The 17,242-nt window shown below is 38.0% G+C and overlaps 2 protein-coding genes across 4 annotated transcripts in view; both read right to left on the minus strand.

The window, feature by feature from the left end:
• LOC306883041 (iron-sulfur clusters transporter ABCB7, mitochondrial-like) overlaps positions 1–2,228 on the minus strand; it is a 42,445-nt gene extending 40,217 nt beyond the window's left edge. Inside the window, exon 1 of the mRNA XM_079438106.1 lies at positions 2,008–2,228. Coding sequence (XP_079294232.1) covers positions 2,008–2,163 — 156 coding nt within the window. The 5' untranslated portion in view covers positions 2,164–2,228. The remainder of the gene's footprint in view (positions 1–2,007) is intronic.
• Positions 2,229–6,523: 4,295 nt separating this feature from the next.
• LOC306883042 (palmitoyltransferase ZDHHC15B-like) lies at positions 6,524–14,398 on the minus strand. Of its 3 annotated transcripts, XR_013785316.1 has the most exons (13): positions 14,244–14,398; positions 13,899–13,925; positions 13,632–13,726; positions 12,907–13,027; positions 11,774–11,843; positions 11,634–11,666; positions 11,378–11,498; positions 10,753–10,885; positions 10,458–10,584; positions 9,596–9,708; positions 8,264–8,327; positions 7,713–8,049; positions 6,524–6,900 (listed from the first exon to the last, which is right to left on the minus strand). XR_013785316.1 is itself a non-coding variant. In XM_079438108.1 (12 exons), the coding sequence occupies exons 1-11, from the start codon at positions 14,359–14,361 to the stop codon at positions 8,287–8,289; spliced, it is 999 nt and encodes a 332-aa protein (XP_079294234.1). In that variant the 5' UTR covers positions 14,362–14,398; the 3' UTR covers positions 6,524–8,049; positions 8,264–8,286. The 3 variants fall into 3 exon arrangements, 2 of the variants coding, with proteins under 2 accessions (XP_079294234.1, XP_079294233.1); XM_079438108.1 differs by having other exon boundaries at positions 6,524–8,049; XM_079438107.1 differs by having other exon boundaries at positions 6,524–8,049; positions 11,774–11,900.
• Positions 14,399–17,242: the final 2,844 nt, after the last annotated feature.

The raw sequence follows: 17,242 nt of genomic DNA on the forward strand, positions 1-17,242 counted from the left end.
CGTTTTTAATAATTTTCAAAAATCATGTTTTTTCATTGTGCATTACAATTAATCTCCATAAAACTGCAGTGGGGTTATTATTTTGATTAGGTTAAAAATAACAAAAATACAGCTAACTAGCAATGAAACACAAAACAAAACAAAACATGAATTTAACACAAGTTATCTGTTTTTGCAAATAAACTTCACTTGTCATTCATTGGCATTAATGCAGTCATTAAGTAGTCAATTTCATTAAGTCCAAGCAACTTAATTTTTGGAAGAACAAATCTGTTGACAGACATATGAACTTAAATGACTAAAGTTGATTATCTAAACTAAAGTTAGTTTTTTTTTTTAAAAAGTCACAAATTCAGTCAAAAGTGACCAAAGAGCATCAGAGGGTTTAATGATCAAATGATATGCAGAACGCAATCAGAGAACGCTCCCTTTATAATCACTAGAGCTATCAATCACTCAAGTTGAGCGTGAGTGATTCTGCTCTTTCACCAAATCTCCCGTTATAATCAGTGATGCTGCTTACACTGCTCAATCAATGCCACGGGAGTAGGTCTGAATATAATGTTATAAGCATCACATATTTAATGTCTGCAGCTCTGCTCTAACAGAAATAACAGTAAAGATTGTCAAAAGAGTTCCACGGGTAAAACTTATTGCAATTTGCACATCCCTGAAACACAAAAGCAGTCATCAGTAGCACAGATATATCTGTAGCAATAGACAGCAATACATTGTATGGATCAACATTATACATTTCTCTTTTATGCCAAAAATCATTAGGATATTAAGATCATTTTCCATTGTTAAATTCTTACCGTAAATACAGCAAAACTTCATTTTTGATTAGTAATATGCATTGCTAAGAACTTCATTTGAACAACTTTAAAGGAGATTTTCTCAATATTTAGATTTTTTTGCTCCCTCAGATTCCAGATTTTCAAATAGTTGTATCTCAGCTAGTGGTCTAGCTGATATGCAGAAGGCTGATTTATCGGCCGTTTCTCAAATATCGGCATCGGCCGATGCGTTCGAGGTGGGGCTTTTATTTGAGAGCGGCAGCGTCTGAACACAACCTCGTTCGCTGCCGTCGTTAACAGTTCTGTCTAATAATCAGATACAACTGTTCAACAAAGTAAGATATACAAAAAAGAATTATAACGATTGCTTTTGTATTATTATTAGTAATAGAAAGGCAAACATTATAATACTTTCTCGTTTGCCGTCAGCATTATACACATTTATATAATTTAAACAAATCTTTGAATGACTGATGAACATTTAATTTCACAAGCCATGCAAACTCAGATCCAGCTGTCGGTCCGTGTCAATTCAGTGCTTTCAACTCCTGACCATCATATTCATGTTATTTTCACTGTGTGCTGTAAGATTAATCTTACTTTGGCTTTATTTATATATATATATATATATATGATCCCAATGCACACAAACTTCCCAGAAGACCTGTTGGTTACAGTGTTTACTTACTTTTTAATGATATTTTTATTAAATATTTATTTGTAAAAAAAAAAAAAAGACTTTGTCATCTAAAGTAAAAGTGTTTATTTTACACATTTTAAACTTTCTATATTAATTCAAATAAACTAAATAATAGATTTCCAAGATATCGGCCTCGGCTGTCACAAACACACTAATCAAACCATACATCAATGGAAAGATTATTTATCAGCTTTTAAATGATGTAGATGATTTTTAGATGTAGAAATCGCTAAATCAGTAAATTGGCCCTCACACACAGTCTCTTTTTCTTAAATGTGTAATTAATGAGGTGCATTACTGTCAGAAAGTGTCAGATCCCACAGCTGTGAGGTGACCGCAGTACAGGGGTCTTCAGTGCTGTCTGGTTATATCAGTTAAAGCCTGCACCTGACTGGGTGATGATACTGATGTTCACAGACTTACACAACAGAATATTGACGATGAAACACACTTGAGACTGCGCCAGTGAGTAAAGTTTGAGTGTCTGTCCTTGTCCTAAAGTGAATGTACCTGACACGTGCTCCGCTCTGTCCGTTTATTCGCCGCTCGGTGGTCGTGATAGATCCACGCAGGAACGGAGCTGCTCTGCTGGAGCAAAAGGGATAATTTACGGCTTTGAATGTGAAATCCGCGCTTCACCGGGAGCAGGAGCAGGAGCGGCGCCATGCTGAACCCGAGACTGAGGAACCGTCACGCGTCACGTCTTCTTCTTCTTCTTCTTCTTCTTCTGGTGTTAATGGCGGTCGGCAGACCAACTAAACTGGTGCAGTCCCGCCACCTGCTGGATAGGAGTGTGGAGCGCATACTGTTTAGGAAGAGCTAAATAATACTACAAACTCTTCTATTCTATTGATCAATCTTGTCTCTTTTAAGAAAATATTATTGATTGGTTTGGGCCATCTCCTAACATATCCCCAAGGATCTGAACTGTTGAGTTAGTATAAATCTGTCTCTTATGCATCACACTATAAGCACATGTTCTATTGATTCAGACCACATTTATCACACTTTCCTCATTCTGAGCAGGCTCTGAAAATATGCTGAGTTCTCAAAAGTTGGCTCAACTTTCTTGTTTTTTTACAATGTACCAAAAGTCTTCAAAATACCTTCTTTTATGTTCCACAAAAGAAAGTAAGTGATTCAGGTTTGAGTAAATGATGAGATAATTTATTTAAACACACTCACACATTATTTTTAATACAGAAGTAAGCCATTTCCTGTGAATGTGCGAGACTTCCGGCTCATTAGCCGCTGCAGAGAAATAACAAAATAACTATGAATGTCCATGTGCATAATCTTTAAATAATTCTGTAATGAAATATTGAAATCTACTGGAAAAGACCTGTTTTGCTTATAGTTCCCCTGTCCATGATCTAGCATCCGCTCAGCACCAGCACTTCAAACTCTCTATCATGCTGATATTCAAGAAAAGCATACGTAAGCCACTTAAAGGACTGAAATTAGAGCCATTAGACACTGATGAGGTTTAAAATGTGTCCTCGCTCCCTCTTGTCATATGATGCCCCTGTTCCTGTCTGCTGGGTGTCATGAAACAGGGATGGTTCTGGGAACTGCACCGACAGCTGACTCAAACCGTGCTGCACTGAACCCATTGGGTCTATCTAGCATGCATACTTAACTGGCTTTACAGCTTGTATAGACACAGTGTTCTGCTCTTATTAATGTGCATGCACCTGCTAGATTGAGCCATTAGGTTTAGACGTAATGCACGTACATTGAGCATCGTGCAGCAGACCTTTGAGGTGGTGATGTGAGGGGCAGAGAGATAGTAAGGTTGTGGTAGTCAAAGCGTTCAGCTCAGATTCACACAGACACGTCACTGCTCCAAGCTGATGCTGTTTAAAGGTCAGATTAAGTGTCATGATGGCAAATAATATGCAATAGCTGTTTTGTTGTTGTTTTTAAAATATTTAGTAATTTATAATTATTTTAGGCCACTACTCGACACAATGTTTCAGTTTTGTCTGAAAAGATGACATGCATTGTCACATATGCTTTTTTTGTATTGTCTTGATGTATTGCATATTAGTACTTGTTATGGGCTTGATAATTTTTCTCATATTAATAATTGAATAGTATCATGTTGTTTGTCACCGGGTGATTATTTATCTGGCCGGATAGATAGCAGATTATTGCAGATTGTTAGTCTATTTCTTTTGTATTTAGAATTGCAGATTATTATGATTTGGTTGCTTTAAGACATTTTTGTTCGGGCACTCTAGATAGATATCATCTTGTTTGGCATTAATATTTGCAGATATTATTTGTTATGTTAGATAGATTTGTTGCTGACTGTTTTTGCGCTTTATGTGTATTTTGCCATGAATCATGTTATTTCTTCTATTCCGTTGTCATATAGATGGATTGCTGATTGTTGTAATGCTTTATTTGTGTTTTGTCATGTTGTTTAGTATTAATACTTGCAGATTGTTATTTGATATAGGATGTCAGATATGTAGACTGATACTGATTGGTATGCTTTATTTCTATTTTGCAATCTTTTTTATATTCATGTCTGACAACTGTTAATTGTTTAGTTATATTGTCAGATTGATTGCTGATCATTGTATGCTTTTATTTGTGTTGTCATTTTGTTTAATAATGAATCATTTCAGATTGTTATTTCCTCAGATAGATGGTTGTTGTTACATTGTATTTGTATGTTGTCATCTTGTTTAATTTTATCATAATTACTGACTGCTATTTGTCGTATTATATTGTCAGACAGATAGATTGATGCCTGATTGTTATAATGCTTTATTTCTATATTGTTATATTTTGCATTAATAATTGCAGCCTGTTGTTAGACAGACAGACAGACAGACAGACAGACAGACAGACAGACAGACAGACAGACAGACAGACAGACAGACAGACAGACAGACTGATAGACAGACAGACAGACAGACAGACAGACAGACAGACAGACAGACAGACAGACAGACAGACAGACAGACAGACAGACAGACAGACAGACAGACAGACAGACTGATAGACAGACAGACAGACAGACAGACAGACAGACAGACAGACAGACAGACAGACAGACAGACAGACAGACAGACAGACAGACAGACAGACAGACAGACAGACAGACAGATAGACAGACAGACAGACAGACAGACAGACTGATAGACAGACAGGTCGGAGCATGTTCTTATCATGCTTTGCCGTGAAAAAGAGAAAGTCCTTATATAAGTGTCTTATATGAATATTGTGTCCATTGTGGCCCGCAGAGAATGAGTCATTATGAACGTGGAATCAGAAAGCTGCCATCCCTCTGTTCTGTTCCAGCTGACCTCTGTATTCTGTTCAACATAACTAATTCATTCATCATCCAGCCCTCAGTGATAATTGTAGAGCTGCTAGGGAAATTAGTGCTTGGTAGATAGCCAAGTGCTGAACGGCACAAAGATGGTCTTTCAAAATAAAGCAGTAATGGACAGTTCACACCTGTCATTCTTTCACCTAATAATTCTGTAAAGATTAAATGTGAAAGTCAGCTTCTTCATAAAAAAATAAAAAACATTAATTCACTTTAATTGGAAAAAAAAAAAATCCATTAATTTTACTCTGCCTGTAATTTTTAGGTTCTCCTGAGAATTTATATATTTATTTGTATTTTTTTTAATGGGGTGGGCGGGATTTGGGGTGTCTTATTGGGATTGGAGCTAAACTCTGAATAATTTAACCATAGCATCCATACCAACTGGTATATTTGTCAAAACTCTCAATTATTTTAGAGTAAACAACACTGACTGTCGAAGGAGTCAAGATTACAGGATACTAAAGTGAACTGTAAATATGTCATTCTCAGGAAACAGTGATATAGGATGCTAAACATCGCCACATTATTTGATATTTACTTTTACATACAGTAATCTCAAAGAACCTTAAAAAAAATTAACTATTGTACTTTTACTAGTTTGTCTTTTCAGCCCTCTTTGGCTGCATTTACACTGCATGGAAGTGACCCAATTCTGATATTTTCCTCCCAGATCGGATATGGCCCACGACCGTGTAAGCAGGGAAAAAAAAAAAAAAAAAAAAAATTTTTTTTGCATTGATCGATTCTCTGATCGGTTTCAGGCCTCATTCATATGTGGAAATAAATCAGATATGATTCGGATACGAGCATGTGCGCCTGCCGTGTAAGCAGACAGATCCGATATTCCACGACATGGGGAAGTCGTGGCCTAATGGTTAGAGAGTCGGACTCGTAATCCGAAGGTTGCGGGTTCGAGTCTCGGGCCGGCAGGGATTGTAGGTGGGGGGAGTGAATGTCCAGCGCTCTCTCCACCCTCAATACCACGACTGAGGTGCCCTTGAGCAAGGCACCGAACCCACAACTGCTCCCCGGGCGCCGCAGCATAAATGGCTGCCCACTGCTCCGGGTGTGTGTGTGTGTGTGTGTGTGTGTGCATTTGTTCACTACTCACTGCTGTGTGTGCACTTGGATGGGTTAAACGCAGAGCACCAATTTCGAGTATGGGTCACCATACTTGACAATACGTCACGACTTTACTTTAAATGCGACTCCTACGTCATTGAAAAGTGAGGTTTTTTTAAACATTTCGATACAGACATACAAACATCTCTAGATGAGTAGCACAGTATTAATTGTGTCCGTTTGTGTTAAATAAAAGACAATCTAATGCTGAAATGTGCTGCTGTTGTCAGTGACGGCTCGTGCACAGACCCGTTCCACACAAACATGTCCCTGCCTTTGATATACAATCACTGATGAACGCATTTGGTTTTAATTACTAAAAAAACATTATCTGCCACCTGAGTATTATTCAGCGGAGCTGAAGATCACTGTCCTGAAGAATATGTTTTAGGCTATATAATTATTTTGATGTATAGATGTAACTATTGCATTAAAAACGAATTCCATGTCAATAAATTAAACTCAATGTACTGTTCAAATTGATTTGTGATGTCATAGGCTATTTTTGGCTTTAGTCATATTAGAGTTCAAGAAGTGAAGATCACCAAAGTAAGTCAAGTATTTAAAGACTATTGACATTTAATCATCAGACAGAACTTTCAAACAATACATATTTTGCACCATTGGAGAAACATTGGCATGTAAAGACAAACATGTAGTGGATATGGAGTTAAAGGAAAGTGTTTGAGCGCATACACACTCAAAGGAAGCAATGATCGCCCTCAGGTCAGGGGCAGTGCAAATCAAACGATAAGCATTGGCTAGTTAGGATCCTCATAAGCGAGAACCATATCAGTTATTTATGCAGACAGTACAGTATCTGAAGAGGGCCACACAGACGGGACTCAAACATACCTTTCAAACGGGCCAACTTCAAATTCAAAAGGATTACTCGCCCACTTACAATACAATACGATACTGCGACGCCATATCTAGAGGAAAACAAGGCAATAGCTTTCACAGCACAGTCTCATCATCTGAAAACAGCCTCATGTGTTTATGGTAATACATTATACATATTTCATACTAGGTTTGACAAGTCTTAAACAATACTCAGCAGTCTCTTCCTAAATATTTACAGAGAGAGAGGTATCAAAATGTCTTAATATTGCATCACAATGCAAAGGAAACCCAGACTGCTCGCTATTGGCCACAGGAAAACAGCCACAGTCTGAATCAGTCATGGAGGATTAAAACAAGCTCAATAAAAATATCAGCCAAAGACAGTGATATAGAGGAGAAATGCATAGGATTGACCTGTTTCCGACTCAGTATGGAGACTTGTATTAATGGCAGCATCACACAGAGGAAGAGCTCTCTGTTTGAATCGGATGAATGTCTCGAAACATGTCCATGTCTTATTTTGTGATATTATAATTAAGCACATTTCCCGTCCAGTTCTCATCACTGTAATGCATCCAGATATTTGAATTTGTAGTTTTGCTGTTAAAGTCTTATTAAAGTCTCGTTATTGCTATACTGATTTTTTTTAAATTGTTATTTGATTCATTTATTTACCGCGCTGCTTTTAATTCGAGACTAAAGGTGGGATCATAGCAAATACTACCAAAAAGTATAAATACACAGTTTACACATAATAAATACACGTTTTGCAATTTCGCAGGTTTTCATATACAAGTACTAAACATAATATGGTCATGAACGGGTTTAATTTAATCTCACTTTGTTTTGAGATTAAATTAAGTGAAGAAAAACAAAAAAAAGAGAAACATCCAAGAAATACCTGCAAATAAGATATTAGTATGTCAGATTTCATCAGAGATGTCCATGTGTTCTCATCAAAGCATGATAATAATCAGTCCAGCAGGTGTATGACATCAGGAAATGCCAGTGATTGTCCCGTGGCTCTCCTTTTCATAAAAGATGAGCAATAGACTTGATAAGATTCAGCATGAGTTGTAAGTAATCAGCGATACAAGAAAGTCCTCCCTCTTCCCAATATATTTGGCTCTCTAAACCAGGCTGTTCTGGAATGATCCAGGGTTCGGAATGCAGTCTTCTCATTCAAGGGTTGGTGCGTTCTCAAACCGCTCATGATGCTAAAGTCAATCAGGATCCCACTAGTACACGAAACAAGAAACCAACGCTAGTGTTAAACAGATGAGCAAATAACGGAGCAGATTCAATCTAGGATTTTTATCCTGAGTAGTGTTGCTAGGATCACTATTATGAAGGACCAGATCATTTTGAGGAATGAAATGTCTAAATTAACTAACAGTATTAACACTAATAGTAATAGTGATGCTTGCTTTCAACCCTAAAATCCATACTCACCAAGTATCCATCTCCTCCGGTGATTATGACTCCGTTCTAATAATGACCGAAGGTCCATTTTCATCTGAAAATAACATTGGATTGGAAAGAGTTAACACTCGTTTAAAAATCCCTCTAACAGCAGCTCTCTTTCAACAATATAAACTGGAAACATATGATGCTCACATTTACTTTCAACAAACTATTTCCCTTAAACTCCTAATTACTGCTTATTAACACTAAGTGTGAGATATAAACTCACTTATAACTGTAAAAACAGTGAAGATCTGCAAAATTTGTAATATTTTATTAGCTCAAAACGTCCGTGAAGAAAAGCAGTTGCTGTTATTCATGTTGTTACCAACTGACTATACACTATGCACTTAAACTCACGCACTGTCTAGTGTATGACATTTAGACAGCTAGATGGTCATGCATCGTAGATAGTCTGATAGTCACTCTGTAAGGCCGAGATTGCATTAAGTGTCCAGTTAAATAAGTACATCATCCAGGTATTTGAAGTGCACTTCTTATTCTTGGCATAGAATAGTGCATAAGTATGTGAACTGGGACACACTGTCACTATTCTCTGTTATTATTGGAGAATAACAGACCTCGGAATGCCACAACTGACCAATCAGAATCAAGCATTTCAGAGAGCTGTGTAATAAACTGAATTCTGCACTGAAATCAAGTGTTTCTAAGCGGCTCTCGAGGGCTGTGTAATCAAGGACTCGTGATTGAGATCTGTCCACATGTAAACACACTCGCTCTGAGCAAGCCGTATAGTTTGCAGCGCATGATGTTGAGCTCTGACAGTTAAAGTATGTTTACACGGCAGAAGCTCTTTCATCTCGTAAGATTAAGACAGTTTGATTCCTCATCATACAAGCCTTTTAAAGAAGCACAATTAAATTAATTCACTGCCTACACACTTGAGCATTTTTACCAAAAATGATCAAATGCTCCAAAATGACTTGCATTATGACAATGAAGTGCAATTAAGTTGCACAAGAACTGGCATTTAAGGGCACCTTTCAGAATCAGATCAGAATGAGCTTTATTGGCCAGGTATGTTGACACATACGAGGAATTTGTTGTAGTGACAGAAGCTCCTCAGTGCAACAGAAAGACAGCAACAGGACACAGATAATAAAAGAAGAATATACAAATAGGCAATGTACAAAGCAGCAAAAACACAATATATAATATAGAGAACTATGTGTGTACAGGTCAAGTATGTGCAAATTAGAAATTAAAATTTAGTATATCAGATGTGCCTGAAGTACAAAATAGCATATTAAGCTTTAGTTGCTGTATTTAAAGATGTATTTCAACTTGAATGAATCTCACCTGCGCTTTCTTCATCTGAGCCACCGTCCTCCATCCACTTCCCCTCATTGGCCAATAGAGGATTCTCAGATTCACGCAGGGTCCTCAGCGGGAAATAATGCCCATCACCCTGACTATGACAGACAAACACACAACATGGGAAATATTTACACTAACAGTCAAAAGGTTTTGAACACGAAGATTAAAAAAACATTTTTTTTTTTTAAGAAGTCTCTTCTGCTCACCAAGCCTGCATTTATATGATGCAAAGTACAGCAGTCAGTAAATTATTGATATTGAGCAAAATATTTTTACTAATTAAAACAACTGTTTTCTATTTGAATATGTTTTAAAATGTAATTTATTGTAGCCTTCAGTCTTCAGTGTCACACGATCCTTTCAGAAATCATTGTAATACTCTGATTTGCTGCTCAAAAAACATTTGTTATTATTATTATTATTATTATTATATTGAAAACAGCGGAGTAGAATTTTTTCAGGTGTCTTTGATAATTATAAATTTCAGAAGAACATCATTTATCTGAAATAGAAATCTTTTGTAACATTGTAAATGTCTTTATCATCACTTTTTTAAAATCAATTTAAAGCATCCTTGCTAAATAAAAGTATTAATTTTTATAATTATTTTTTAAGAAGTTCTGCTCACCAAGGATGCATTTATTTGATCAAAACTACAGTAATCTAAAATACCGTAATAAATACAGTAACATTGTGAAATATTAAAATTGAATACTGCTTTATATTTGTGTGGAGCTATTTTTTTATTTTTAGATGATTTTATCTGTCTGATATTTCTTAGGATTCTTTGATGAATAGAACGTTTACTGCATTTCCTCATCCTTTCAGACTGTGAGCAGTTCACCTTGTGAACACTGGAATAAACCAGAGCTTTCTATCCTCTCCAAACACCTGCTGGAGGTTTCTGCTGAACCCAACATTAAAGCCATTCTTGTCAGGCCCGTTCTGAAACACCGGTGCAGAAAACGCCTCTGAAAAACAGGAACGTTCATTGAGGTTAAGCACATCCACACCAGAAATATGAGCCACATAAATCACTTCTGCTAACCAAAGGTCAAGCTCAAAATGTAGCAAACTGTATAAGGTTTCATGAAGTTTCTGCTTCTTGAAGAAATACAATGAAAGGGTAAAGAACTCACCTAGCGTGGATCTGTTTTTAGCCACCAACCAGCAGTGATAGCCAAACAGGAACATGAGACTGACAAAAAACATGAGCGCCACAAACAACAGGAAGAGCACGTGGAATTTCTCCGGGCCATTGGGAAGTTCTCCCTAACAAAAAACGCAAAGAAACTTTTGAAATGTATATATTTCACAACGTTTTTATTTTTCAAAAATACATTTCACTGCACCAAACTGTGGCTATATTCAAAAAGGCAAATATCCCTGTACATGCCCTTAAAGGTATAATCATTATTTATAACTGAATTATCATTTTGACTGAACTATCCCTTTAAAGTTTGTGAGCTTGATTTCCTGAAACACTACATTCAAATTTGAGCATCATATCAATAAAGAAATCAGCCAGAGCTGTTCAAGTGCACCGGACCACATGAGTGAGGTTTAGAAACCAAACTCATTCATGTATGTGAATTTATTTATGCATGTTTGAATTACATTAAAAACTTCCAAATGTTACTGTGGCGTACGCGTGTGTTTTAAGTGCTGCTCTGACAGGACTACAGGAATACTGCTGTTGGTCAAAAACACTGCATTATGTGCATGCTTATAGTTAATACAATATGAGCTCTTGCTGAAACTCACCACCCAGAACTTGAGGAAGTACTGAAACACTGTTGATGCAATGAACACGCAGTAGATCATGGAGTAAGACAGGAACAGCAGAAAGAACTTGTAGTTGGAGAATCCCACACAGTTGTTAACCCTGAAGAGCACATCATTCAAAGAGCTCACATATCCAGACTGTACAAAATATAATGTAATGTTGATTATGAGATAAGATTAACACAACAGGGAACAAAACATTACTTGATTCATAATATAATAAGTTACCATTTACCAAGGACAATGGTGATCCATTTTCAAAACACATCTACAAAAACACAGGAACATAGTGAAATCAGGTCGTGTTGCTCAACCGCATCCTGTAACTTTAATTAAAATAGGTGTTTTGTGTAGAGAGCCCTGTGCTGGACTTACGTTTCACAGACGGAGCAGTGGTGACAGCGGTCCGGCTTTATCACCTGACAGCGATCACAGAACCTGATAGCTACAGACACGGAGATAAAGATCACATCCGATCGCATCTTGGACTGGCAAACACTGGCTGTGGAAATGTGCACGTAACTAACTACGTTTCCATCCGAATATTCAAATTACACTTATGCGCAAAACTGGAATATCGTAGAAAACATTTGCGAATAAAGGCGAGGCACTGCAGGTGAATAGGGTCAAACACTTATATAATATAACTAATAGATATCGCCTTACTAACATTTCAAACATTTTATCATTTAATGAAATTTAATGAAATAAGCGCTAATTTGCCTAAATTTCTAGTACAAAAATCTAAACACGAGATGATGTCTTGTTTTTGTTTTTTGACAAATGTTTTTAGAAATGGGATTTTTGGGGATCTCATTTCTGTCACTTCAGAAAATACTTAGAACGGACAGAAAACACTATTTTGGGGGGGATTAAAATGTTGTATATAATCAAGCAAATTATATATGAGCAAATCCCTCCGTAAAAGCCTTCAGGATACAGACAGGAATAAAGATGTAAGTTTGGTGTGTGTAAGTGCTGCTGAAGTGGAGATTTATGGCTCAGTGTAGGAGAAAACACTCATTTTGAGGAAACGGCCTTTAAAAATATGTATTGTAATTGAAATCTATTGACACAGATAGATAAAGTGCTATAGAAGAAACTCTTTTGGATGTTTTCTTTCCACTAGTCTGAAAAAACACTTTATGAAAAACCAAAAAGCCCAAAATCTCCAACTTGACAGGTGCATGAAAAAAAACAGTGTTTTTGCCTGCAATGTCTGCTCTGAAGCACCGTTTCCATCCAACGAGTCAAAGAGAACAAAATCATCACTTCCTGGTCACATGACTTTCTCGATAAATGTGTTTTCATTATCATAGTTTATGTGCATTTTTTCTTATCGGATAAAAAGTTTATCCTACTCAAATGTGCGCATTAGTTTTTATGCACATTTCTAGAATTTATGCACATCCTGGCATTTCCAACCAGTGATTTTTTTTAATGCATTATTCCAAAATGCGCATAAAAATAGGTGGATGGAAACATAGGAACTGACAGGTGTCTGATACCTCCTGACTGAGCGCGCGTGAAGATGGGGAGTTTCTTGGCGATGTCTGCGAGAATCTGCTTCTGAGCATCTGGCCTTTCTTCCATCTCATACCTCTCTTTATCACTGTATGATAAATGGAACTAGAGAGAAGAACAAATATAAAGAAACTCGATTAGAGAACCATTAGAGTTTATGCCTTGTGATATTTGAATGACAACCAAGCAATTCTCATCTACAGTTGCCATTTTTATTATTATTATTTTTTGTAATTCTTATTATTTTCAAAGGTGATTCTCATCAAATTCAGGGGCCGGTTACATAACAGATTTAGACTAGTCTAAGTTAGTCATCTTATTATTATTATATATTTGTTTTCTTTAAGACTGGTCATATTTTTTAAAATTCAGTTACATAAAAGTATAGATTAGTCTAAATTGAATCCAAAAATCAGACTGATTAATTAAGTATGATTTTGACCTTAATTAGGCTAGTTGATCAAAACAAAGGCACTGATATGTTTTAAGATCAATCAGTGCAAGTTTCTTTCAGTTGAAACCGCTCAGATTTACATGTTAGTCTGGGACTAGTCTTAAACCTGGTCTTGTGAAACCGGGGGATTGTCAGTCGGTTTGGTTAAAAATAAGTCAGATTAACTGAAATAAGCCTGTCTTATTTGGTAAACGTGTTTACTGAAGTGTTTTACTTTACACTATTTTAGAAACTAACTCAATAAATCCCAGGCACCTTTTTAGACGGAGAAGATGGTGGAGTAAAGATGGCCTTCCAATACGTCCAACAGAACATTATGAAGCAGACATGGAATATCAACAAATACGCCACTGTGGAAAAACACACATTATAACAACAAGTGACAGTCATTTCACAGAATCACAGTTGCACACTTTATTTTGAGTGATTTGTGAATGTTGAACGCCACTGAGAGATGTGTGAACATCACATTTCAACAAAACCCCATTCACAAGCTCAGGTAGGTTAGTCTAGATCACTCACCTCTCTCCAGATGATTAGTGAGGGTCACTGAAAAACACAGAATCAGGATCAGAAACATCCTGGCTGTGTCTCAAAGCCCTGTGACTGGCCTAACTAGGCAGAAATGACTCAAACCACGGCCTGTTTAGTGTCTAGTCAGGCAGCTCACTGGGTTTTGAGACACAGTCCATGTAAATAACGCAATATCAGAGGGATTTAAAAGAGTCAAAGACTCAAACCGATTTATTTTTTGTGCGATAATAGCAAAAACAAACCGACGAACCACTGTGGACTGAACATGATACTTCCTTCTTACAGACGAACAAACATTAGCCCTATTGAAATGAGTCAACTGTGAAATCTTACCGAAGCACAGCTCAAAGACATAGGCGTAATAAGACCAGAGAACCACAGAGGAGATGATAATAACTGGAATCCAGGAGAAAATCCTCTGACAACATCTGAGTGCTCTCGACAGAGCCATGATCAGCCCGCTCTGGGATCAGCTAGCGCGCCTGTCTATCTAAACTACAGCTCTCCTCATCCGCAGCTAGAGCGAGCCGCTCTGGCATCCACTAGTACGCCTGCCCATCTCCACTACAACACGATCCCTTGATGAACAGCTACTGTGTGTCACAGCAAGTGCACTTCATAGCAAGCCATGGCACTGAATAACTTTGTGCAAAATGTCTTTGCGAAATGAATCAAGCACACTAAATTCTGCACAATGAGCACAACATCTAATGAATAAAGCCATTTAAATACAATGAGAACTACAAAAAAATATTGTTAAAATATAAGTAAATACGTTTTATCTTTAGATTTTATTTATTTGTGGTTTTAACAACACTTTTTATTAGTATTTATTGATCTATTTATTTATTTGCATTTCATAAACACTCCAATTTACAATGAAGTTTACATTGATGAGAACATTTTAAAGCATTTTAATTTTTATCTATCTATCTATATTTTACGACTGTTGAGAGACTGACAAACCCCCCAAGTCAGATTCCCAGTGAAATGCTCTCCGACAGCAAATGCAATGAGTTTGCTTCCTTCTTTTCTGAGAAGATCAATAATATCAGAAAGGAGATTGGCACATCCTCAAGTTATGCAGAGGTCACACAGATTCGACCGCAATTTCAAAAAGAAGTGACTATGTGTGTTTTTTAAAGAAATTGATAACAAAATTTTGGAAGAAATAGTACAGCACCTTAAATCTTCAACCTGCTATCTTGACACACTTCCCACATCCTTTTTCAAAAATGTGCTTAACTGTTTAGAAGCTGATCTCTTAGAAGTGGTGAACGCTTCACTTCTTTCTGGGACTTTTCCAAACTCCCTTAAAACTGCTGTTGTTAAGCCCTTTCTGAAAAAGAGCAATCTTGATAACACCATGTTGAGCAACTATAGACCCATATCAAATCTTCCTTTCATAGGTAAGATTATTGAAAAGGTAGTTTTTAATCAGCTGAACAACTACTTAAAGTCAAATGGATACCTGGACAATTTTCAATCTGGTTTCCGAGCGCATCACAGCACAGAGACAGCACTCATTAAGATAATAAATGATATTTGCTTCAATTCTGATTCTGGCAAAATATCAGTGCTGGTACTACTAGATCTTAGTGCTGCGTTTGACACTGTCGATCATAACATACTTCTAGAGAGACTGGAAAACTGGGTCGGGCTTTCTGGGATGGCACTCAAATGGTTCAGGTCATAATTAGAAGGGAGAGGTTATTATGTGAGTATAGGAGAGCATAAGTCTAAGTGGACGGCCATGACATGTGGAGTCCCACAAGGCTCAATTCTTGCACCGCTCTTGTTTAGCCTGTATATGCTCCCACTAAGTCAGATAATGAGGAAGAACCAAATTGCCTATCACAGCTATGCTGATGATACCCACATTTACCTAGCCTTATCTCCAAATGACTACCCCATTGACTCCCTCTGCCAATGCATTGATGAAATTAACAGTTGGATGTGCCAGAACTTTCTTCAGTTAAACAAGGAGAAAACTGAAATCATTGCATTTGGATACAAAGATGAAGTTCTCAAGGTGAATGCATACCTTGACTCTAGGGGTCAAACAACTAAAAATCAAGTCAGAAATCTTGGGGTGATTCTGGAGACAGACCTTAGTTTCAGTAGTCATGTCAAAGCAGTAATTAAATCAGCATACTATCATCTCAAAAACATTGCAAGAATTAGATGTTTTGTTTCCAGTCAAGACTTGGAGAAACTTGTTCATGCCTTTATCACCAGCAGGGTGGATTACTGTAATGGTCTCCTCACCGGCCTTCCCAAGAAGACCATTAGACAACTGCAGCTCATCCAGAACACTGCTGCCAGGATTCTGACTAGAACCAGAACATCTGAGCATATCACACCAGTCCTCAGGTCCTTACACTGGCTTCCAGTTACATTTAGGATTGATTTTAAAGTACTTTTACTTGTTTATAAGTCACTCAATGGCCTAGGATCTAAATATATTGCTGATATGCTCACTGAATATAAACCGAACAGACCACTCAGATCATTAGGATCAAGTCAGTTAGAAATACCAAGGGTTCACACAAAACAAGGGGAGTCTACTTTTAGCTATCTATCTATTGAATATCTATTGTGACGAGTCGGCTGCCTCCCCCCTGTCCATCATCACCACCCCGTCCCGTATTCGCCGCCCTTCACCAGGCTCCCGACGGGAGTGGGTGTGTGAGAGAGGAGGGACGCTGAACACGCAGGGCTGGCGGCGTGTGATGAGGCGCACCTGACGTGAATAGAGCCTCATCACCGCCGCCGTTTAAACGCCGAGCGCGCCTCTCCTCGGGAGACCGGTCTCTTCCCCGTGCATGCACGCTGGTGTCCTCGTGGGTCCAGGAAGGGTGCGTCGAGCAGGACTGCCGCACCCGTGAGACGGTTGACGGGCCAGGAAGCGCCGGGAACCGAAGAGATGGACGAAGCCGCGCAAGAGACGCCGCCGCCACTCGCTCCCGGCCCCGAGAGGGGAGCGCGTGCGGCCACCGGACTCCGCCCCTTCCCTGGACCCTTCCCTGATGAACACTACCCTCCTTCACTAGCCCCACGGCACAGCGAGGACACCAGGTTCCCTGTTTATTTGGACACTTTTTCCCTTGGACACTTTATTTTCCCTGTATTTTGTTTAATAAAAACCTCTCCGAGGCTTGACGCCACGCCCACTGTGTCTGTCGTTGGCTCCTCCCGCCACACTGTCTGTCTGTCTGTCTATTGAATATCTGTCTGTCTGTCTATTGAATATCTGTCTGTCTGTCTGTCTGTCTGATCTATTGAATGTCTGTCTGTCTGTCTATCTATCTACTGTGTCTGTCTGTCTGTCT

Source organism: Barbus barbus (assembly GCF_936440315.1).
Source record: "Barbus barbus genome assembly, chromosome: 17".
Lineage (NCBI taxonomy): Eukaryota > Metazoa > Chordata > Actinopteri > Cypriniformes > Cyprinidae > Barbus > Barbus barbus.